The sequence below is a fragment of the Zingiber officinale genome, chromosome 3B (assembly GCF_018446385.1).
Source record: "Zingiber officinale cultivar Zhangliang chromosome 3B, Zo_v1.1, whole genome shotgun sequence".
Classification (NCBI taxonomy): Eukaryota; Viridiplantae; Streptophyta; class Magnoliopsida; order Zingiberales; family Zingiberaceae; genus Zingiber; species Zingiber officinale.
The window spans coordinates 58,128,343-58,153,146 of record NC_055991.1 but is presented as its reverse complement, the minus strand read 5'-3'; the positions used below and the strand labels follow the sequence as shown (position 1 = coordinate 58,153,146).

At 37.8% G+C, this 24,804-nt stretch overlaps 2 protein-coding genes across 7 annotated transcripts; one reads left to right on the top strand and one right to left on the bottom strand.

The window, feature by feature from the left end:
• Nucleotides 1-5,686: 5,686 nt before the first annotated feature.
• On the top strand, nt 5,687-23,864 carry LOC122056513. 6 transcript variants are annotated; one of them, XM_042618488.1, is made up of 5 exons: nt 5,782-5,925; nt 5,990-6,203; nt 6,334-6,431; nt 6,534-6,618; nt 20,673-21,677. In XM_042618488.1, exons 2-5 carry the CDS (start codon nt 5,991-5,993, stop codon nt 20,760-20,762), a joined length of 486 nt encoding a protein of 161 aa, XP_042474422.1. In that variant the 5' UTR covers nt 5,782-5,925; nt 5,990; the 3' UTR covers nt 20,763-21,677. The 6 variants fall into 6 exon arrangements, 4 of the variants coding, with proteins under 4 accessions (XP_042474421.1, XP_042474424.1, XP_042474425.1 ...); XM_042618487.1 differs by having other exon boundaries at nt 5,687-6,203; XM_042618490.1 differs by lacking the exon at nt 20,673-21,677 and adding an exon at nt 8,629-10,487 and having other exon boundaries at nt 5,748-6,203.
• LOC122056512 (phosphoribulokinase, chloroplastic-like) lies at nt 21,767-23,741 on the bottom strand. Its single transcript, XM_042618486.1, has 5 exons — nt 23,118-23,741; nt 22,765-22,849; nt 22,606-22,690; nt 22,285-22,529; nt 21,767-22,198 (listed from the first exon to the last, which is right to left on the bottom strand). Exons 1-5 carry the CDS (start codon nt 23,645-23,647, stop codon nt 21,947-21,949), a joined length of 1,197 nt encoding a protein of 398 aa, XP_042474420.1. The 5' UTR covers nt 23,648-23,741; the 3' UTR covers nt 21,767-21,946.
• Nucleotides 23,865-24,804: the final 940 nt, after the last annotated feature.

The following is a 24,804-nucleotide window of genomic DNA, read 5'->3' as shown; positions in this document are numbered from 1 at the left end:
TACTGTTCCCTCTTCCGAGGAACGCGTCCTCACCTACTCCACTCAGGAGCTTTTACCTTTGCTCAGCGTCCGGTCCGATGCTTCTGGTCTTCATACTGGACGTTCGGTCCACGACCCGTCCAGATTTCTACCCGGTTCGCCACACTAGGATTTCAACCTAGGGTTACCACCCCCTACGATTTTTGCTCGAAGGTCCGACCCGCCAAGACTTTCCGCATAGGATTACCACCTCCTTTGACGTAGGGTTACCACCCCCTAGAATTTCCCCCTTGCCTAACCGCAGCTAGGACTTTCCTGAAACACTCAATCATACACATTAGATAACAATTAAACTTAACTTTGAATCTCTTTGCCATTATCAAAACTTGAGTTCGATCATCGGATGCTTCCCGCACCAACACCTTGTTCCTTTCATTCTTCTTATACCCACTTGTTTAGGACATAGTCTATGTATATATTCCCACTAGACTGACTACGTCGCACTTAGCCCAGGTAATAGTTCCTCATCATGCGAATTCAAATTACTCCTGCATGTATCTAATAGTCTCATACTTAGAGTCTCATACTCTTAACCTGTGATGTTTTTCAAATACTTTAAATAATAATCTTAACAAGTGGGCATATGGTATACGTCTCTTCGCAAAGAAAGGTGAATCCTCTATGAGTTATCCAAACACCTTCAAACACTTCAATTTATACCCAATCATCTCTGATTCACATCTCCAAGGAGATGCTTTGCTTAAGATGTCAAAGTATAAGTCTCCATGACCAAGCTGACTTGAATACCTCAAGTAGAAGGAAACTTGCACTCAAGTTACAGTAAGTACTTCACAGACATATCCATATATGTAGACAACCATATGAAGCCTTACAGTAGGTCACTCTAATAAACTAGTTACCATAACTAGCATCCATATTTAACTCTTGACATTTCAATGCCTCTAGCTAGTGAGTAATAGTTGTTTGGTTAGACTAAGGAGTATAATCTGTGTTAGTCTCACAGAATTGATGATGTTTAAATACATGAATTCATTGACTAGAGAATGTTTCAATACTTTCATAAGTACACATGTAGAGACTCTCACTAGTTATGATCCAATCAAAAGTTCTCTTATGATATAAATCGTATTGCAGACATTCAGTAAATGAGTTTAAGACCATTCAAACACATAAGTAAAGTACACTAAAATAGTGAATCTATATTTATCAAAATAATCAGAACAAACTATAAGGTGATTGTCTTAGGACACCTCTCAAACATAATAGACATATCCTACTTAATTTACTTAGCTAAGTGAAACTAATCGAAACTACCTCACCACATCCTAGACTAGTTAGACCAAGATTTTTCAATAGGAACGTTAAATATCCAATTTCTTAAAAAGGTTTTATTTAGAAGTGATCGTTGCTTCGAACCCCAAGAAGACCCCTGTGCCTCACCACAGCCTAGAAGCCAATTTTTAAAATATACATTTAATTAACTGACGGCTAAACCTGAATCTAGCACAAGGTTAAACTATCTTCAAAATTAAAATTTAACTCATCTCACAAAATTATAGGAATACCTTGGTTGAACAATTAGACCGGATAAGATGATTAAAGAAAATTATAATTAAATTCAATTAAAATTAAATTAAAGTTAAAATTAAATATAAAATAAAATAAAATAAAATAAAATAAAATTATAGTTAAAATTAAATTAAACTTAAATTAATTTAAAAATATAATTTAAATTAATTAATTACACTAAATTTAATAACTAATTAAACATGCAATTTAGAAACTTAATTAAAATTAATTAAAATATTAACTAGACATTAAACATAACCAAAACTTAACTAAAACTTTAACTTAATTAAAACCTTAAATTAAAACATAAATTAAATCTGAAATTTAATAATTATTAATCTTAATTTAAATTAATTAATTATTTAAAAATTGATCTTAATTGATCCTAATTAAATCTGAATTAATTAATTTAATTCAAGTAATAATTCAAAATTAATAATAAAATTTTTAATTTTAATTTAATTAATAACTACTTAATTAATTCTAAATTTAATAATTAACTTAATAATACAAATTTAATAATTCTGAAATTAACAATTAATTAATCAAATCAATATTAAATTAAATTAATCAATTGAATAAAGTTAATAATAATTAATCAATTTTAATAATTAGTCCAATAATTATTTTATTCCAAAAATTAATTTAATTTTAAGTTAACTATTAATCCAAAAATAATTATAACTTATTTATTAATCCAAATTTAATTAGGTTTACTTAATTCGAACTCAACAATTCAAACTTAATTAAATCAATCTTAACTTAATACATTAACAACTAATCAATTCATTTAATTTAAAATTAATTTAACTAAATAATTGAATATTAAAACAATCTTAAACTTAACTTAAATATAACTCAAGATTAATTAATGATTTATTTAAGTAATTTTACTAATCAAACTTAATTAAAAATTTATAGTTAATTTTGAATTATTTAAGTTAGAATTTTTAATCCAAAATTAATTAAAAATTAAATTATGTCTACCTTAATACATGTTAAGCATCTCTCTAAACATATAAAGTTATCATATTTTAAAAATCTAGAATTGTTGAGATGCTAGGGAAAGAAAATTAATTCATGATTGCAATTACTTGTATAATTTTCAAAAATATACACTTTTGAAAATGATAGTGGACCAATACTGAGTGTTTAGATTCTTTAGATCAATCATAAACTTCTAAACCTCTAGACACATATGTATATAATCCTTCTGGTTAGTAAGTGTTTCCTAAGAAAGTGTCATGTTAAAAGGAGACTCATTTAAAGGATAAATTTAATCACATAAAATATTTTGAAAAATATCTCAAAAATTTATCTTTAAACTTTTGATAAAATAGTTTAACATAATTTTTTAAAATTCTTGTGAAAAAATCTTTTTGGAAATTACTATGGAAATATATGTTTTCTTTAATAAAAATATTTTAAAAATTCTTAAACATGTGTTTGAAAAATACTTTTAAAAAATTTTGAATATATTTTGAAATTTCTTGAAAAATAATTTAGGTATTCTTTTGATTTGGATTACCCTGAAGGCACATAGAAAATTTTTCTTATGGTTAATAATAAACGGGATTCTCTGGTCCCGTCTATCCTAGTCCACCTCTGGACCAGGGGCAGTGATTGGAGGGATTCAATAGCCCCCACATATTTAGTAGGTGGGGATCATTAAATCCCTCCAATCAGTGCAGTGGACCAGGATTTGGTCCGCTAAAAGCAGACCAGAGGATCCCTGCTTGGTTAATAAGGATTCTTAAGACTATATCAAGTTGAGGTGGAGTCACGATTGAAATATCAAACATAATTTTTTTTAAAAAAATTAAAATTAATTTTGTAAATCTTTGAAATTATGAAAACCTTGAAAACTGTTTGAAAAATACTTAAAAAATCATCTTGCCAAAACTTTAAAATAATTTTTCAAAAAGTCCTTTAATAAATGTTAGTAGAAAATCTTTCAAAATGGATTCTTCCTAAATGTTTTAAATCTTTTTAAAAAATTTCTTAAAAATTATTTAAAAGTTTGAAAAATCTTTTGAATATTCTATATGAAAACTATTCATATACTTAACATTTCTTTTTTATGTACTTAAAATATTTTTAAAAATAATACTTTATCTTAAATATTCTAAGTGTTTTCAAAAAAGCATATATGCCTAAATTATGTATTTCTAAAATCATTGTTGGTGCAAAATAATCTATTTATGTTTTTTTTATGTATGTCAAATGAGGAGAGTGATCTTAAGTTAAAATTATTTTTAATTTTCCAAACTTTTCAAATCTCCCAAACTTTGGTATAAAACCCTTAAGACCTCAGCCTAACTTAAGAAAATAGTCAAATATCAAAAAGGGGAAGATTGTTAGTGTAATCAACCTCTAGAGTTTCAATATTTGATAATGTACCCAAGTATGGTCAGGTTGACTAAGAGTTAATCCAAATAGGACTTGATGTTTGGAAGAGAGAAATTTAGTCAGGACTAGATGACTAGCAAATGTAGTCTTAACCAAAGGTTAGACAAGTGAGAAGTCTACTAAGTGATTAGTCATAACTGGAGGTTAGGTAAGGAGAAGTCCTGGTGAGTGAAACCAGACCCTAGTGACTGAAGTTAGGTGATTGAAGTCCTGGTGAGTGAAACTATGTCTTAGTGAGTGAAGCTAGATAATGAAAGTTCTAGTAAGTGAAGTCATGTCCTAGTGAGTCAAGCTAGGTAGTGAAAGTCTTGGTGAGTAAATCTAGACAATGAAAGTTCTAGTGAGTGAAGCTAGGCAACCCTAGAGGGAGGTAACCTTAGGTAATGAAAAGTCTTGGAGAAGTAAACTCCAAGCATATGTGATTGACTGTTCTAGTCGACCGTATACGGTAAACCGGACCAACGAATCTTGAAAGCTATTAACACTGATTTACTTTAATATTTTATATCTATTGTGATAACTTAGTATTGCATGAAAGTCTTAGTTGATTAGACACTAAACAGGACCAGAGAAGTATAAACAGATTTGGAGAACTAGATGTTCAGTAGGTAAGGTCAGGTAAACAACTGGAGGAGAGAGATCTAGTGAGGACGAGCCCCAATAGGGCTGTAGACATTAGTCAAACTTAGATCCATTTTAAAAGTCTAAGTTGAGACCATGACTAGATCTCGGTCTTGGTAAGACAGGATCTAAGTCATAATAAATGAATTTTATTATTATGTTAACTCTGTTTTATAGGTTATTTTTTCTTATTAGGCTAACATAAACTTGCAGGATTGAATGACAAAAATTAGTCTCAAATGAATAGTGTCTGTGGCGTTTTGGAGGTGCGCTGAGGCACCTCGGAGCAACGCTTGGAGGCGACCTGGACCCAGTGGAGGAGATCACATGCAGATAAACTTTAGAGATAAAGTTTACTGTGCGAAGGCGCCTTGGAGCGCGTTGGAGGTGCTCAGGAGGCGCATTGGAGGTCCTTAGAGTGCTTGGAGGTGCCTTCACACAGATAAAGAGCTCAAGGTCAGAGCTGATCGAAGCTGAAGTTTACGAGATAAACTTTGGGGTTGGAGGCGCCTTGGATGAGGTTGGAGGCACCCTCAATAGTCTTTAAAAGCTCTGTTCGGCCAGCACAAAACATAGACTTCAAGACAACTTGTTTACGTGCTTTCCTAACCATTTGGCTTCTCTGATCGTACACTACTACTCTGCCGCATTCGAGCTTCAACGGCACAAGAATGACACAACGTCGCTACGCGCTCAAACGAGCCTAGACTTGGGTAATGTGCAGTTGTTTTCTTTCTACACATCATATTCTAAAGGTGGTAGTCTTATTACCAACTTATTTTTGTAAAAAACGATTGATTAGTAAATTACCTATCGGAAAGGTCCGAAGGATCTGAGTCTTAAAATTAGAGTCGTCGAAGGTTCCGAATTAAATAAAAATTAATCGTGTCTTTGTCTTTTCTTGTGTTTTAATTTTTTTTCTGCTATTCACTTTATTTTAAAGTTTTAAAAAATATTCACTTTATTTTAAAGTTTTAAAAAATAATAATTGTTAAAGACACATGATTCACTCTCTCTGTTACATGCCTCATCCTACACCCACTATTTCTTTATCCTCCTCACCAAGTATTTTTTTTTCAACAATTTCCTACACTTTAGCACCACCAAACTCATCTTTTTAGTTACCAAGACGCGATCGTTTTTCCCTCCATCTCATTGAACCCACCACCATCCAAATCAGGTTTTTTCGAATCGTCGTAGCCCCCTTCAACTGTCTCCTCGGCTATCTCCATCAAGGTTCCTTTATTCTGCTCTTCGCACGAATCTAACGCGAAGGAGTCGTGTCCTGCGAGGGTTTCGGAAAATACAAAACCACTACTTATTTTGGTAAATTGTCGTAATTAACAAACCACTGCGAGGGTTTCGTCGGCTTACAGGGAAGAAAACATAGAATGATGCAGGCGCGATGGCTCGCCAAGCTCGGTCGAGATGTGCTCTCCTCTTCCCGTTCCGTCATCTTTCCTCTCCCTTCACGATGTCTGGCAGCATCGGCGTTCTCCACGAATTCAATCCGTAAGCCCGTCTCCCATGCCTTCATTTTCACGGCCCGTCGTCACAGCCAGTCGCCAGGTTTAGGGTTTTACCCTACCTCTCCTTTCCTCCAGGTATTGTTTTGATCTAAAATTTGTTTTGCTCCCTTTCATAATTCGATGTTTTTAGCTAGAAATTTGCCTCCTTTTGTTTTTTTTTCTGTTTCGTTTGTACACCTTGGCATCTAATATGATGCCTTTTCAGGCGATTCAAGCTCGTCTTTATGCCGCAGAGGATAGGTCTCGAGCACCGCTGACGCCGGTTAAGTCTAAAGTGAAGAAATACAAGCTGAAGTCTTATTCGTAGGTTTGGTCTATGCTTCTTTTCATTGGACGAGTCGTGGGCCTCTTTTAGTATTTTATGATTTTATCTGAGATTCTTTCGTGGAGTTGGTTTCTTTTCAGGTCTTTTAAGTTCAGATTTAGGACCATGAATGATGGACAGATACGGAGATGGAGGGCTGGAAAGAGGCACAATGCACACTTGAAGGTAACTCCTGTGGCATGGACGTCTTAATTGTTCTGTAACCTAGAGGAAAATCAATTCATCTAGGATATAAGTTTCCGAGGTCGAGATATTGGTGACATAGGTTTTGTTAATTCCTAGTTTTTAGCTTAAACCAACAAATTGTCTATGCTTTTACTGTTAAATATTATTGCGGTTAATAGAGACACTTTATTGTAGTTGCAGAATGAAAACTACCAGCTTGGTGCTGTTTAACAAGTTAAGTTTTATGATGGATTCATAGGAAGGTTTGCCCATTATTTGTCCCATTTTGGTACTAACTGTTGGAATGAATAGTCTCATTAAAATCCATCTAAGTTACCTCATGAAATTGAAAGTACTGAAGCAAAGCAGGCATAATTAGTTACTTATATGACTGCTTGTTTTTTTGGGATGTAGGAAATTAGGAATAATGTTAGAATAAACGAATCATTGGATTATCCCTTACTGAGAAGGTATCTAAATGACATGATTCGTTTTCTTTATGAGGTATAGGGAGTTAGGGTGAATATTAAGAAACTGAGAGAACAACACAAAATGTTTTTGATGTTTATCAACATCAGTACTACAATTATGGGAGATGTTTGATTATCAGTTAACAATAACTAGGGCCCTGATATAGTATGATTCCTTCCAAATTTAAAATTTCCCATGGTATTCCAAGGCAGTGTGATTTTCTTATACTACTAGCTATTAGTAAAGCCATTTAAACTTGATGAAAAATTACTTCACTAAAACAATTGTCAAGTAATACTTTGTTTTTGGAAGTGGATATATGTATGAATTTTGTAAATATTATTAAAAATGTACATAAAAAATCTAAATATTGCTAGAGTTTTTCACATCAGACTTTTCTAATTGGTACATTCTATCAACAATCAAGTGAAGGAAAAGATTATTTGAATCTCAAAATTCAAATGAGATTAAAGTGGAATGAAAACTTTGTTCTATGCAAAGATTTTACCTTCCAATTATATATTCTAGGAGTATTTATATTATGGTCGAGTTTGAAGACTAGGAGGGGGAAATGGAAGGGGGAGATCAAAAGCAACATATAAATATATATGTGTTATCCATGATCCCATTTCCAATTTTATAACCTTTTCTCTCCCCTTCCCCTTCTCCCTCTTCCTCCCTTCCCTATCTTCACATCCAAGTAAACCATGTGCAAAGGAAAATTGGGATGTTATACATGCACATACGTTAGTAAAATTAATCTAAAGATGAAATGAAAGTTCAGATGGCATAAAAAGATTATGCCAGATTTTTAGAAAATAGGAAAAAAAGAATCTTGATGAAGTTTGAGTGAAAGCAACTAATGATGCTGCAAAGATAAAAAAAAAACATATCTAACAACTAATTGACTTGGTAATCATGGATGTTTTCAAATGTTAGAAACTATGGAAGATTACTCCAAGAAACAGTTCAAATAATGGAAGATAGGAAAAGATGAATCAAAGATTCATCAAGTTGTTACGGTTATTAAGGTTTAGAAATATCCAAATCAATTTTCTGCAAATAGAAATATCCAAATCAAGATTTAATAACAATATGTTATTAGTGAAATGTTTTTGAGTTTGAATTATAAATTTTCAAATCTAGAAGATGTTTGTTCAAACTTTATGACATATTTGGAAGTATGTGAAATAGCTATTGCACTTATATAAGCATCTTATTTTATTTTTTAAAAATCATTAAAGGGAGAATGTTTTGTATCTATGTGTCTGTACTAAAGTAGTTTTCAAAGATCTCACAAAAGCTTTCACGTCGTATATTTCAATTTCTTATGTGTTATTGTCAAGCTTGAAGAACACATAATTCCTATACTGTGCACAGAATACATGGAAGCATGTTATTCTATTACAGAAATGCACGAAGATTACACAGATTTATTTAGATGAAATTTGTTCTTCTATTTCCTTCTCTTCCTTTGGCTCTTTTTTTTTTTTTTTAAAAAAAAGAGAATTGAAGCTAATTCAGTTAATGTGTGTGCAGTTGCTAATACTTTTAAGTGTTATAGAAGCTTACCTTGGCTGGACGCTCTGTGAAACTTTATACAAAACTTGACTAGTGAAACACCTACTGGATGTGGTTGGAACAAGCAAAGCTCAAGAAGTAATGGAGGAAAGAAGACATACATAGCAAGCGACTACAACTACTACCCCAATGTTTGAAGATCAAATTCGTGAATACAGATAGAACCAAAGGCGATTACATAACGCCCGAAGGACGGCACAACGAATTGGGAGAAGACTTGCTGGAAGAACATCACCAGTATATACAATTGAACAACAACTAGACCCTCAGGCAGAACTTCAAGCTTCTATGACTGAAAGAGCTTCAATAGTCCCTGCAGAAGTCCTGTACCCCTCGCGAAGAGATGACGAGCATCACCGGGTCTATGTTCACAGATCAAAAGAACCATTACTAATTCTAACCAAGTCGACAGAAATTTTATTCAGGAAGAAAGCTTCCATCAGCTACAACGTAGCAGAATGCAATATATACATATTGGAATTCTCCAAGTTCGGATACAAACTCTTCACCGACAAGAAGAAGGTGTTCTTGCACTTGTTATCTTTCAAGATAACAGACGGCTTGGAGACCAAGCTATTCTCGCTACTATGGAAGTAGATCTCACCAGAGGAAGCCAAATGGTCTATGTAATCCCTGACATTATGATGACCATTAATGATTTTTATCGAAATATACAATTATCTATTTTGACAAGGGGCTATGGTTAATGGCGCCATGGAGAAGCTAACCTGCTAATAACACGAGGAATGGTTGGAAGATTATCCAACACACCCAACGTTGGATTCCCATATGAAATACAAGGCGTTGTTAACTGCTTGACAAGTCATGGAGTACGTGCTTTACCCGGAAGACGGTATTCAACCACACCATTACAAGGGTTGGATTGGGTAATACGACTTACCCAAATATGCATTACCTCTACAACCTATGGAGGTAAACAGTCATAATTTTATGGATGGAAGAATATCCATTAGTTTTTCTAATTACACTGCAGCAAGGGAATGCCCCATACAAGACGAGGAAGAAAGTGAGCTTATAGTCGTGCTCCATGCATTGATATCTACCTTGGATATGAAGAAGACTACAATGAAATTCCGGCCTCATCAGATAAGGAAGAATTTCCTTACATTTTAGTACATCTACTAACTGACTCTGCAGTAATGCTGGAACAAAAGTCCTCAGGGGCTGCGGGATTTGATCTAGCGGCAGACAAAACTACTGTCATAGAGCCCAGAGGGCGAGCCCTAATTTCAACAGGACTCAGCCTGGAAATTTCCCGGGGAATATATGGCCGCATAACAACCCGTTCTAGTGCAGCTTGGAATCTTGGCCTAAATGTAGGCGCCGGTGTTATTGATTCTGATTACAGGGGAGAAATTAAAATAATGATATTTAATCATTCTGATCTACAAGTGATTATAACACAAGGAATGGCGGTAGCACAAATAATTTTTGAAAGGATTATCCATCCAGATGTATATCAAGTGCCAAGACTCTCAACAACAGCAAGAGGAGAAGATGGTTTTGGTTCAACAGATGCATCCACAAGTAGTTCTGTACCACACACCATAATGTTGGATCGCGGTGGCTGGCTAGAAGGGGGGTTGAATAGCCTGAAGATAAAAAACAAACCCTTCTCGAACCCTTAAACTAATACTTGCATAAATTAGCTAAAAGAAAATAAATCAGAAAAGACATGGCACACCGGGAGTGACTTGGTCACAACCGGGGAGGTTGTTAATCCAAGGAAGATGATCGCACTAAAAATTCCTTCGGGCGGAGAAACCTCGTACAACGATGAAGCACACAAAAAGAAGCTAAACTACAGACGAAGTACACAAGTGTTGAAAGAATTGCTTGAGTTCTGATTGTTGAAAAAGCTTCTGGACCAAGGCTATATTTATAGCCTTGGTCGGGGCGCCCTAAGGGTTAAGGGCGTCCTGGGGGGATAAACTTTATCCCCCAACGTTCAGATCGAGTCAAAACTCGATCCTATGGAAAAGTCAACTCCGGGCGCCCTGGAGGGAAAAGTCAACTCCGTTGACTTTTTTCCGCCCAGGTCTTCTGCTCCGGCTCCGTTCACCTCAGACTAAGTCTTCCGCTCGTTTGGGTGATCTCTGCCATCCGGAATAGGGCTCACCCGAACCCTACTTCCGGTCATTTCGAGCATGCTTCCGCTCTGGCTTCTCGTCCCTCGGAATCGCCGCGTGTTTCCTTCTCGTCCGTTAGCGTACTCATCTGCAGTCTTCGTCCCTCAGTCGCACCCTATGCCGACCTTCTCGCTAGCTGCGTCTCTTGCTCCCCGAGCAGTCTTCCGTTCTGGCTTCTCGTCCCTTGGAACCACCACACGCTTCCTTCTCGTCTGCCGGTGTACTCTTCCGCAGCGCCTTGTCCCTCGGACGCACCGCGTGCCGCTCTTCTTGCTAGCTGCGCCTTCCGCTCGACTACCTGTGCTCCTAAGCTCCTGCACACTTAGACACAAGGTTAGAACAACACAGGACCTAACTTAACTTGTTGATCACATCTAAACAACCTTGGGGTTCCAACAATCTCTCCCTTTTTGATGTGAGCAACCCAAGTTAAGATATGGTAAAATAGACATAAAAAATAAACTAACTAATTTTGCAATTAAGTGGAAAAAGATAGAAAAAAGATAGAAAATTGTCTACCTCCCCCTAGACTTATACTTTTTCTTCTCCCCCTTTGATCACAAAAAAATAGGGTGCCGAAAAAAATCTAAGGGTTAAAAAAAAAATTCTAACTTTCTTAAAAAATTCTAAGTTGAAAAAAAACTCTAAGTTAGATAATTTTCGAAAAAAAATTTCTAACCTAAAAAAAATTTACGAAACAATTTATAACTTTCAGACGAATTTTGTAACTTAAGCAAAAAAAAAAATGTTCTAAGTTAAAAAAACTTTTAAGTAAAAAAAATTATGATTTAAAAAATTTTGCAAAAAAAATTTCTAAGCATAAATTTCTAATTTCAGAGGACCTTTTAATTTAGGCAATTTTAGTTTAAAAAAAAATTCTAACTAAAAAAAATTTTGAAAAAAAATGTTTAAAAGACTTTTTAAAGCATTATTAAATTTTAATTTTAATGCTTTACTAGAAAGTTAATTAAACATTTAATTTCAGTATTTTGTATTCCAGGTCGTGGCGAGGCACTAGGCCTTCTTGGTTGTTGGAGTAACAACCACTTGCTTAGACAAAGCCTCATAAAGAAATTTACTATTTAATTTTCTCGCTGAAAGCGCTAATTTCGATTAGAATTTAGGCTAAGCAAGATTTAGGAACCCAATATAGGTTCTAGCCTACTGGATTAATCAAAAATTTCTTAGGGACATTTTTTTTGAAATTTTCCTAATTTGTCCCTGATGATATCTATAATACCAATTTAAGTTATTAAACTTTTTAAAATTTGTATTAGATAAGCATGCATGATTTTTCAAGTTATCTACTTGAATTTTCAGATTTTCATTTTCTGATTTCAATTTTTTATTTTCTAATTTAACTTTATCTAATTCTTCTAAAGGGCAGGATTTAGTTAATATTATTTTAAAATTCTTAATTTCTTTTTCTAACTTGCAGCAGTCTTTAGTTAGCAACTTAACAAACTTAAAAAGTTTATCGGGAGGAAGAGATCGTACCTTACTTACCTTGTCGATCTCGTTGTCCGTGTCTCCCCTGAACTGCTGCTTTCTTCCGACGTATCTCTCCCTTCATCGATGCTCTCGATGCTCATCTCGGAAGAGCTTAAATCGCAGTCGCCGTCTTGATGACTCGCCATTAATGCGAGTCCGGATAATGCCTCGACTTCCGATTCGGACGACGTATCGTCCCACGTTGTCTTTAGGACCTTGCGCTTTTGGACAAACTTTTTACCTTTATCCTTATCCTTGTTCCTCAGCTTAGGGCAGTTGTCCTTGACGTGCCCTTCTTCGTCGCAGTGGTAGCAGCGGATGGTCATTTTCTTTCTGCCCTGCGGATTGTTAGTAGTTCTAGATTTACAAAGCTTTTTAAATCGTCTTACCATCATTACCATTTCCTCGTCGTCGAGAGAAGATTCCGACTCAGGTTCGTCTCTCGATGATTTGAGGGCGACGTTGTTCTTTGGCTCCTTCGTACCTGCACATCTTGATTCGTGCACTTCAAATGTCTAGAAAAATTCTTCTAGTGTAATTTTTTCTAAATCTTTCGAAATGTAAAAGACATCTACTAGTGATGCCCATGTTGAATTTCTCGAAAAAGAATTTAAAGCGTACCTTAACGAATTTTGGTTACTTATCTTTTCTCTGAGATTCGACAGTCCGGTGATGATCTCTTTGATTCTCGAGTGCAGATGTGCAACTGTCTCGTCTTCCCCAAGTCAAAGGCTGGTGAGCTGATTGTGAAGTAGATCCCGTCTAGCGCACTTGGCTTCGGACGTTCCTTTGTGCAGCTTAAGGAACTTCTCCCAAAGTTCCTTTGTCGAGTCGTAGTTCCCGATCCGGTTGACTTCTTGTGGCGGAAGAACGCTTAGCAGATGGTATTCTTCTTTGCCATTCGCCACATAGTCGGCTTGTTTCTTTTTCGTCCATTGATATTTTTCTTTGCCCTCTGGAGCTACAAAGTCAAATTCCATTATTAAAATTAATTCAAAATCAGTTGTAAATAATACCTGCATTCGCTTTTTCCAGGTTGTGAAATCCCCTTCGAATTTCGGCGGGTTGATGCTTGGTCCGACCATTATCTTTGCTTCGATTGACGGTTAGTCCTCCTGAAGCGCCTTGGCTCTGATACCACTTGTTGGATCGCGGCGGCCGGTTAGAAGGGGGCGTCGAATAGCCTGAAGATAAAAAATAAACCCTTCTCGAACTCTTAAACTAATACTTGCATAAATTAGCTGAAAGAAAATAAATCAGAAAAGACAAGGCACACCGGGATTGACTTGATTACAACCGGGGAGGTTGTTAATCCAAGGAAGATGATCGCACTAAAAATTCCTTCAGGCGGAGAACCCTCGCACAACGATGAAGCGCACAAAAAGAAGCTAAACTACAGACGAAGTACACAAGTGTTGAAAGAATTGCTTGAGTTCTGATTGTTGAAAAAACTTCTGGACCAAGGCTATATTTATAGCCTTGGTCAGGGCGCCATGGGGGGATAAACTTTATCCCCCAGCGTTTAGATCGAGCCTGTGAAAAAGTCAACTCCGGGCGCCCGGAAGGGTTCCGGGCACCTCGGAGGGCTCCGGGCCCCCCGGACTGATCCAGGAGCCCCAAACAGCTGCAGGCGCCTCGGACTGTTCCGGGCGCCTCGGAGGGAAAAGTCAACCCCGTTGACTTTTTTCGTCCGGGTCTTCTGCTCTGGCTCCGTCGCCTCAGACCGAGTCTTCCGCTTGTTTGGGTGATCTCTGCCATCCGGAATAGGGCTCACCCGAACCCAACTTCCTGTCTTCTCGAGCAGGCTTCTGCTCCAGCTTCTCGTCCCTCTGAATCGCCGCGTATTTTCTTCTCGTCCGCCAGCGTACTCATCCGCAGTCTTCGTCCCTCAGTCGCACCCCGTGCCGACCTTCTCGCTAGCTGCATCTCTTCCTCCCCGAGTAGTCTTCCGCTCTGACTTCTTGTCCCTCGGAACCACCGCACGCTTCCTTCTCGTCCGCCGGTGTACTCTTCCGCAGCGCCTCGTCCCTCGGACGCACCGCGTGCCGTCCTTCTCGATAGCTGCGTCTTCCGCTTGACTACCTGTGCTCCTAAGCTACTGCACACTTAGACACAAGGTTAGAACAACACAGGACCTAACTTAACTTGTTGATCACACAAAAATAACCTTGGGGTTCCAACACACAAGACATAAGCCAAACTGGGATATCTTCTTACCCAAAGAAAAGCAAATAATTTCTGCGTTTGTTGAAGAGACCCTCATCTAACATTTATAGGAAGATCTGGGGCTAGACTATGCAGGAGATACAAGCCCAGGGATCACTATACTCCAATCCATAGACTTTACCCTTGAGAATCCTATAGAAGAAGATAGTGATTTATCCTATATCCAGTATTTGGCAACACTAAACACTCCCAAAGCAACCATCTGGGATGAATATGAAGATGAAAATCTTTCAGAAGATTAGATAAATCCTTTTTTTACCATCTCTGAACCACAACAATTAATAGCAACTGGGCATGAGATGGAGTATCCAATACTAAGGCAGTTATTAGCAATAGAATTGCCAGAACCTAGCGAACAACAAGTATATTCTACAAGTACAGTCATATCACCTTATCAACCTCCACAAGACACTACTATGGGACTATCCGGTTATCCTCCAGCTATAAGAGATCCAGGAACATCCCAGCCTGTTCAACCAACATTTCAGCGTGAACAGACAAAGTTAAAGGGTGGTTATAATAACGAAATGTGCAGTTTACCTCCAGCCCAGCAACAAGGAGCCATTTTTGTCATTCCAGAACAACTAGGCTTATTCCATGATGTCTTCTCAAGGTGGGAATCTATTACTCTCAACCATGTAGCAGCACAAGGCTTTACTGATCCTAGTGAAAAAATTGAATATATGGAAAATCTGCTAGGAGCGATAGAAAAGTTAGCCTGGATACAGTGGAGAATGACATACCCCACTGAATATGAGGCACTTATACAAGCTGTTGAAGGAAGAAGAGGAACTCAGAATATTATTTCTCAAATAAGGAGGGTATTTTTCTCGGAAGACCCAATACAAGGATCCACTGCTATACAAGATGAAGCATACAGAAGCCTAGAGAAATTATCATGTGACAATGTTAAAAACATTATACAATACATGAACGACTATATGAGGCTTGCTTCAAAAACAGGAAGGCTTTATACCGGGCGCGAATTATCAGAGAAATTCTGGTTCAAAATGCTTGGCGATCTGAGAACCAGAATTAAAGCAACCTTCGAAGAAAAATATACTGGCTTAACAATTGGCGTTAGTCCAAGAGTTTTATTCGCTTATAAGTTTCTACAACAAGAATGTAAAGATGTCGCATTCAAACGAGCTCTCAAAGACTTATCTTTTTGCAGTCAAATACCCATATCCGGATATTATAATGGACAAAGCTCAAAGAAATATGGTCTTTGAAAAAGCAAAACCTATAAGGGTAAACCACATGATATCCATGCACGCATTGAAAAGAGGAAGCATATGCTCAAAAATAAAAAGTGCAAATGTTACCTTTGCGGTCAAGAAGGGCATTTTGCCAGAGAATGCCCTAATAATAAAAGAAGCTCTAAGCGTGTGGCAATGTTTGAGCAATTAGACATCCCCGACGATTGTGATATATTATCCGTCCAAGAAGGGGAAGACCAAAGTGATGCAATATTTAGCATATCAGTAGGGGAGGAAGATACTGGCGATCTCCAAAGGTCAATACAAACTCTAACCCTCTCTGAAAATATTTTTATGCTTGGGCAAGTTGATGGGGGATATCGTTCCCAGATAAAGGTTTCAAACGAACAATACCAGTGCCAACACAAATGACATGCTAATGAAGATATTTTCCCTCTACAACCAACAAGGTGCACAGGATGTAAGAGGGAAACCCTAAAAAGGGCTAGAATGCACTACTCCAAGTGTCTGATAACTTCCTGCAACCTTTGTGACCCTTATTATTTCAGCAAAAAGGTACCCGTAATACCTGCTACTCCAGCATCATTCTTTCCTAATAAATTACTGCAGGAACAACAAAAGTACATCTCCTGGTGTGAAGCTGAAATTACGAGACTTCAAGCAGAAGTCAGTTATTATAGAAGCTTATATGAGCAAATTCTTTTAGAAAAAGAACTACAAGCAGATTATGCAGAACTCCATAAGGAGGTAGCATCAGAAGAAGAAACTGCTAATATGCTATACTCTGAGACAACAGAAGGAATTTCTGCAATACATGAAGGCAAAGGCCCAAGACTTATCAAGAATATGTTGTATAATTTACAAGTTGAGATGGACATTCCAGGTATTCCTAAGTTTGCCCTTAAAGCAATATTAGATACAGGCGCAACTACTTACTGTGTTGACCAGCAATCAGTCCCCAAAGAAGCGCTTGAAGAAAATACTTTCCTCGCCCACTTTAGCGGAATAAATTCCCAACAAACAGCCAAATTAAAGATGAGACAGGGCCGAATGACTATCGGGGACAATAACTTCCGAATCCCCTATACATATAGTTTTCCCATGGTTCTTGGGGATAAGATACAGATGATTATTGGCTGTAATTTTATCAAAGCAATGAATGGAGGGGTCAGGATTGAAGGTAATGTAGTTACCTTTTACAAAAATTTAACTATTATCAACACACTTCCCTCCGCAGATACTGCAGTTGCTATAAAGGAACTTGACTTAGAAGAAGAAGAATATCTTCATATTAAAGAAATCGTCTCATATACCACTGGTAAATCTTCACAATCTTTTGCTGAGCAATTTGACCCCTTATTAAAGGAACTTAAGGAGTAGGGATTCATAGGGGATAATCCCCTGCAACACTGGTCGAAGAATAAAATTTTATGTTATCTGGACATCAAAAATTCAGATTTCATAATTGAAGACAGGCCACTCAAGAATCTTACTCCCAATCAAAAGGCAGCATTTACACGGAAGCATTATTAAAGTTGCACATTATTAGACCCAGCCACAGTCGGCACAGAACGACAGCAATAATTGTTAATTCTGGAACAACTATTGATCTAGATACTGGCCGAGAAGTTAAGGGGAAGGAACGAATGGTCTTCAATTAAAAAGACTTAATGCCCTTACAAACAAAGACCAATACAGTTTACCAGGTATTAATACAATTTTACAAAAGGTCAGTACAAGCTCTATTTATTCTAAGTTTGACCTTAAAAGCGGATTTCATCAAGTCGCGATGCACCCGAAGTCTATTGAATGGATGACATTTTGTGTACCGGATGGTTTATTCGAATGGCTCGTAATGCCATTTGGTCTTAAAAATGCACTTGTAATTTTCCAGCACAAAATGGACAATTGCTTTAAAGGTACTGACGACTTTATAGCAGTATACATTGATGATATTCTTGTTTTCTCCAAAAATGAAGTAGAGCACGGAAGGCATCTACAAATTATGCTTAGTATTTGTCTGCAGAATGCGTTGATCCTCAGCCCATCCAAAATGAAGTTAGCGGTCCTTGAAATAGAATTCCTTGGGGCCATACTCGGAAACAGAAAGATAAAGCTTCAGCCTTATATTATTACAAAAATTACATAATTTCAAGATGAGGGCCTGATGACAAAGAAAGGCATGCGATCATGGTTAGACATTCTAAACTATGCTCGTAATTATAGTCCTAACCTCGGTAGATTACTTGGACCTTTATATGCAAAAACTAGTCCTACTGGAGATAAGCAAATGAATTTTCAAGATTGGTCCTTGGTAAAAAGGATAAAGGAAACAATTCGAAATCTTCCTGATCTGGAGGTCCCTCCCGAATATTGTTTTATAATCCTTGAGACTGATGGGTGTGTTGAAGGATGGGGCGGGGTATGCAAATGGAAAAGATGTAAATTTGACCTCGAATCTTCTGAAAGGGTTTGTGCATATGCCAACGGTAAATACTCACCCCTCAAATCCACAATAGATGTGGAGATACACGTAGTAATGAACACCCTAGAATCTCTCAAGATCTATTATCTGATAAGCGGGAGCTGATCATTCGAACGGATTGTCAAGCAATTATAAGTTTCTTTAGCAAAACTGCTTCCAACAAACCTTCCAAAATATGGCGGTTGGCTTTCACCGATTATAATCATCAACAACCCAGCTTGGAAGCGGAGAAGGAGATTCTGAAGGTATTCAACAACCTCTCCAGCTGGCTGAGCAATACCAAAAGCTACTACAGCGGCAGTACCCAATATCCCTGGACGAAGACCAAAGGATCCGAGATGAACTGCACAACATCCAACAAAGAGCTACTGTACAAGCCACGAATGCACTCCAGCAACTCCGAATACTGCACTCCCTCAAGTTACGAGAATGTCAACAGATAAGCACAAAGGACAACTGGTGGTCAGGATGACTTCCCATCACACGTCAAGTGGACCACCAGCTGGAACTGAGAGCTGGCTTACTTAGTGACGCAGTAAGGCGGATGAATAATTTCAGGGTCTGACCCAGTGAAGACCTTTATGTGCTGGAACCTTATCCTACTTTACTTTATATCAAGTTGTGTCTAAAAGCAAGGAATCTTATCTTGCTTTTGTATTGTAAAAGCTTACTTTAAGAGCTGTAAAATAAGCACTATGAACACCTCACAATATTCGTTCTTATCAGATAAGGAAAGCATCTTGCGATGGGACCCAATGAGCATCCGAGGAGCTTTCTCATCTATATAAGACTTTTTCGTGCTCCTTTGCAAGGCATTCAAGCGTCACTCGAGCCTTACCTAGGAGAAGGTCTAAGAGTCTGAGAGCCTGTAAAAATCTTTGAGGTGTGAAATAAGAAGGGTTTGCATCTTTTAAGTAAGTTCTCATCTCTTTTATTTCTCACTTGCTGATTCGATCCACAGCCGTTTCTTCCTAGGGCTGTAATCGAGTTGAGCCGAGCTCGAGCTCATGCCAGCTCGAGCTCGAGAAAATGCATAGGCTCGAGCTCGGTTCAAGCTTGATCGAGCTTGTGAGTTTAAGCTCGAGCTCGAGCTCAAGTCGAGCTCGAGCCGGCTCGAGCTTGGATTGGAAAAATAAATTAAAAACCTGTCCCAATGGAGATTTGAACCATAGACCTCAAATACACCAAATGATATGCTCTAGCCACAAACTCCTCCTTAACTTATTGTTTCTTTTAAAAGTAATAATAATTTTAATTACTAAAATATTAAATTAACCTGGCTTGATGAGCCTTCGAGCCAGTGTTAAATGAGCTCAAGCTCGGCTCGAATGTTAAACGAGCCGGCTCGAGCTCGGCTCGAGCTCGGTCAAATTCGAGCTCGAGTCGAGCTTTGACCGAGCCGCTCGCGAGCGGCTCACAAGCGGCTCGGCTCATTTGCACCCCTATTTCTTCCCACACTTGTATTTTGGTATCAGAGCAAGGTTAGTTATTTTCATGAACTATTATTGTTAAAACGTTGGTATTATGCAAACTAAGCTAATGAAAGAACAAATCTTACCTTGGCATCACAAGCGATCGGCCTTATAAGTCGAAGCAAACACTTGTGTGAGTCTAGCTTGGTGAGGAACTGCCCTTTTTTATAGTAGAAACACCTACTGGATGTGGTTGGAAGAGAGGATGCAAGTTAAGAGTCCTATATAAATCTTGACACTGATATCTTTATTTTTGTTTTTTTTATTTCTTCTTTTTCTGTATTTTGTTTTGTGTTTCTACACTTCTGTGTCTGCATTTTTATTTTTTGCTTTCTGATATCGTGTGCATAGGTTGTGCTACAAAGAACTGCTTTGCACTGTGTGAAACCTCATTATGATAGCATCTTAACTTCTGTTTTGTTCTGTAGTCTCTTCTTCCTGTGTCTGCTTCTGCATGCTCATTTCTGTACTTTATCTGAATTGAAAAATGCGCCAATTTTCTCAAATAGGAATCATTTGTAACCTAAATCTTAGCTTAGTCTGAAATTGCAATAGGATAACGCAGTCCAAAATGGCAAAGGGGAATATCATCATATAAGCTGAGATAATGCATAAAACTATGTGATTTAAACCTGTGTCAGGAACCAGGTCCTGTTGGTTCAAGTGAACATCAAATAGAAGCTCCAACCTTCACATAATTATTCACTAGGAGGCCAACTAGTTTGACTGAAGAGGTGTCAAAAGGGCAAGGAAGATTAAGACATACCCTGAAAAAATTCCTGCTCATCTAATTCAGCTTATTTCCTATTTTTCAGCAAGCTAGGATGAATAATTCTTTTCATGAAAGATTTGGAATCAAAATCACATTACTTACTTTCTGTAGTCCTTTATAAACTAATTTCTTTTCCCCTAGAATGACTGGCGTTGTAGTTAAGTGGTCATATGGTGGTTAATGCAGACCAAGAAGGCAAAACGAAGACTGAGGAAACCTGCGATTGTGCATTTAGCTTATGCAAAGGTTCTAAAGAAGCTGAATTTTTGTGGCTAGCACTGAAGGTCTTGCGATTTCAATTTGAACTCCCAAGTTGCTGGGGCACTTCTCTACATCAAAATTACCATCTAGCAGTTTAATTTCCATGACCTTGAACTTTGATCCTTGCGATATCAGGAAACGCTCGAATGACCTTTTCCTATTCAAGAGAGAGCATACTAACATACTGTGCCTCTCCTTCCTCTTTGTAAAGCGATTTATTTATATATTTTGCATAGTGGTAGCTTTCATGCGTTCCAAATTCAGCGTGAGCTGGAACTCGATGAACAGAATGCAAAAGACAGCCTTCTTTTTCTGGATGGTTAAGCTTGTCCAGTAAAAATATGTTAATGTAGTTTTTGGTTATATGTATCACGTTTTTTTTTTATCACAAATCTCTGTGGATTGCTTTCTCTTTAATATTTACTATAAAATTAATGATTGTTTTCCTATGCCATCTCAAGAACTGAACTGAAGATAGAGAGAGCACTTGTTCATGTACATCGAATTGGCTGGTTCAACGGGTGGATAAACTGAGGATTTTATTGAATAGAGAGAGCCATCTACCTACTGTTTCTTGAAACTGATAATGCTTTTTAACCATCAGTTTTCTAGTTTTAATAGATTATTTGTTTCATCTCTAGGTAAATCTATCTACAGCTGGACTTGGTTTAATTTTTTCTTAATTCACACATCTTAGCTGGAATATCCCCTTTGCCAATGTGAATTTATTAGACAGGTGATTCTTCCCCTGAATCAGAGATATTATCAGGCGCAGTCTGAAAGTTGAACAAAAGCATTTCATGATCTGCGCGCTCAAACAAATCTCGCCCCAGAACCCTTAACCCTGGTGCACTCGCATTGTCCTCCTTTGGTTGCTCCTCAACCTTTGTTCTTAGTTTTTTTTTATGTGATCATCAGCAACGACTTGAGGTAAAGATCTTTCTAATTTCTTCCTCACGTATATGTCAGTGTCTACTACGTATGTGCACTGTTCTTGCAATCAATTCCTTTTCGACGAATAGTTCTATAAGTTGATTGTGCTTTAATCTCCCAAATTGTTTTACAAGTATCTGATAAACGGATTAAGTTTAGAACAACCGCAACATTTAATTTCTTTATATGTATACAGAAAACAAAAACCAAAGAGAAGTAGCCATGCAGGAAATGATCCTCTCCAACACTGATCCAAGATTACCCACTCAAACTTTAGCTGCTGCAGCAGAAGCTGCTGCCCTCTCAGCAACAATTTGCTCATACAAATCTCTAATCTTCAATCCAACAATGGTTTGGAAGAGTCCAGTGCCATTGTTGCTGCCCGGGAAGTCTGAGTGCTTCAACATCTGCTGCGTCACCTCGCCATAAAACTTGGTCGATAAGTTGCTGAGATGGCTCTCCACATAGATCAGCTCGTCCAACCTGTCAAACTTCCCATCCATCTCCACAACAGAAACCTGCCAAAGAGTGATCATCTCCCGGCTTTAGCTGTTGGATTGGGAATCAAAAAGTGTTCAGCTTGGTTAACTAACTATAATTGTACCTCGTTGGAGAAGTAAGTCTCAGGGCCATAGAAGAACTTGATGCCAGGGTATGAGCAAGTCAGTTTCCTGCCGCAAGGAATCCATGAGATAGTGGAGCCTTCATCGAAGAGGTAGATGGGAGCGAATCGCTTCACCCCTTCCTTCATGATCAACCTCACACGCAGCACCTTCCCCTCGTCGTCATCAGGGATTAGCTGTGTCGGTAGGACTTCAATCACAGCATCAGCATATTGCTTCTGTGGATCTGCCAACAAGCACAAAATAGAGGAGCAGCTTTTGTGGGTTCGACTATTGCAACCAAATGGACTAGATGAATGTACCAATGTAAGCATCAAAATCGGGTTTTCGAGCTTCAATGCTAGCTTTGATGCTTTCAAGACTGTGCCCCCGTTCCGCCATATCTCTCTGAGATTGAGAAGATAAAATGAGCAACATTATGAAAGCTCACAGTATCTGAAAATTGGATTGAATTTACTTACCTGAATTTTCCAGGCAAACTTGACCTCGTTACTGATATCCAAGTAGATGCTGAAGTCCAAGAGATCTCTCACACGAGAGTCGTACCTGTTCGATAATGAAGTTGCAATCACACTCTTAAAACACTGCATGATCGCTGATATCATCACACTATTTTTGTTGTTGAACTGAAAAGAATCTCAGCATGGATCTTTTTCTTCTATATGGATAGTACTCATTCAAAGATTAATATCTACGAGAAGGAAAACTGAAAGTTTAATGTCTGCAGAGAACAATGAATAGGATGATTGATATTCACATGTTAGCATAGGATACAGAAAAAAGGAAGAAAAAAACAACTATATTGGGAGCTCACATAGGGTGCAATCCTTCAATGACCAGGATCTTGGGTGGCTTGATGAGCTCAGGGGGGTCGAGCAGACCAGTGACATGGTTGTAGATGGGCTTCTCCACGGCCACTCCATCCTTGATCGCCTTCACCTGCTCATACATGAGGTCGAAGTCGTTGGCCCTCGGGTCCAGTGCAGTCACCCCCTTCTCCTTCCTTCCTGTCCTGTCCAGGGAGTGGTAGTCGTCAAGGCATATCACAGTGGTGGTGTCGCTGATCAAGGTATTGGAGTCTGGATTCCCTCCCCTGGGTGGCTCTGCTGCTCCCCCAAACACACTTGTCAGCCTCCTCATAAAGGTGCTCTTACCACACCCTGAGTCGGCTGCCAGCCCTATCACCACTGTCTTCTCAGCAGAGCACACCACTGCACTCCTCCTTCCGCTGCCGAAGAAGATGAGCTGCTGATGCCTCTGGTGGAAGCCCAAGCTGAAGGCCTTAGCAGCTGGCCTTGATATAGAGCAGGAATAAGGAGCGGTGTGGATTGTGCAGCTGGCCATCTCCCCTTTCTTTGCTCTGCTCGTCTCCCCTACAAAAATTTGTAGGCTGTTGAAGCTTAGGGAGGCATCGTAAGGATAAAGGTGGAGGAGGTGTGTGGTTTGCGAGGCACCTCTTCATCATTTTTTTTTAAATTTAAAATTATTTTAAATGTTGTTACTTAGCGGTAATTCATGATAGTGATTGGTCTGAGATCATCTAGAGGTAATTTTTGCTTTACATGGAGATGGGAATGGACTTGGACAAGAATAATGGTAGTTTTCTTTCACAGTCGAACAAATATCGTTACCAGTAAATTGGGAAAGAAAAAAAAATACTCAAGATTGGTGGTTATAATCTCAGGATGCTAGATATTGGCTGCCACGTGGAAGAATAAATATGGACCAGATGGGGATAGAGGGGTCTGTGAGGAGAAAATAGATAGCGTTGATAGATATAAGGTTGTGGTTGGCTCGTCAGCCGCCATGGAAAACTGAACGGGTTAATTAAGGCCATAGATACGCAATGCTCCCGCGCTCCCAATGGTTTTAACCGCCGCCACGTATCCGTTTCATTATTATTAAAATAGTGACGAACATTAATGACGAAATAACAGTTCCCCGTTTCATTATTATTAAAATAGTGACGAACATTATTGATGAAATAATAATTCATAGTTAAATAATATTATTAGCAATGAAATAATAAATTGGTGTCAATAATCAAATTATTAACGATGAATTTTAATAATTCATTACTAATAATTTAGTAGGGCATTAACCCCAGAATTAGCTTCAAGATCAGCATTTTGATACACAATCAGATAAAAAAATATATTAACGATGAATTAGGAATAAATCGTCGCTAATATTTACGTATGTTAGCAACAAATGTAATTAAATCATCGCTAAAATATGTAAAAAAAAATCCGCCCCATTGATACAGATTTAGGGTTTTTTTCAGCTCCGGCAATTCTTCTCCTTCTTTGTTTATTCTTCCTCTCGTCCGACGATTCTTTCTCCTGCTTTGGTAATGCTCTTTCTTTGGCGAATCTTCGTAGTGATTGCTCTTTCTCCTACTCCAACTTGACGCTATCTCTTCTTCCTATTTTGACAGCTCTTCTCAATCTTTTTTTCTCGACTATGGTAGAAGCTCTTAATCTAGAATTTTTAATTTTTTT

Bases quoted from the DNA above. Each gene is read 5' to 3' on its own strand.
- LOC122056513 (XM_042618487.1), top strand. From the start codon at position 5,991: ATGATGCAGGCGCGATGGCTCGCCAAGCTCGGTCGAGATGTGCTCTCC. The intron at 6,432-6,533 runs GTAGGTTTGGTC...GTTTCTTTTCAG, and splicing joins TACAAGCTGAAGTCTTATTC to GTCTTTTAAGTTCAGATTTA. The intron at 6,619-20,672 runs GTAACTCCTGTG...TGGTTAATGCAG, and splicing joins GGCACAATGCACACTTGAAG to ACCAAGAAGGCAAAACGAAG.
- LOC122056512 (XM_042618486.1), bottom strand. From the start codon at position 23,647: ATGGCCAGCTGCACAATCCACACCGCTCCTTATTCCTGCTCTATATCA. The intron at 22,691-22,764 runs GTAAGTAAATTC...TCTCAATCTCAG, and splicing joins AGTTTGCCTGGAAAATTCAG to AGAGATATGGCGGAACGGGG. The intron at 22,530-22,605 runs GTACATTCATCT...GCTTGTTGGCAG, and splicing joins CGATTTTGATGCTTACATTG to ATCCACAGAAGCAATATGCT.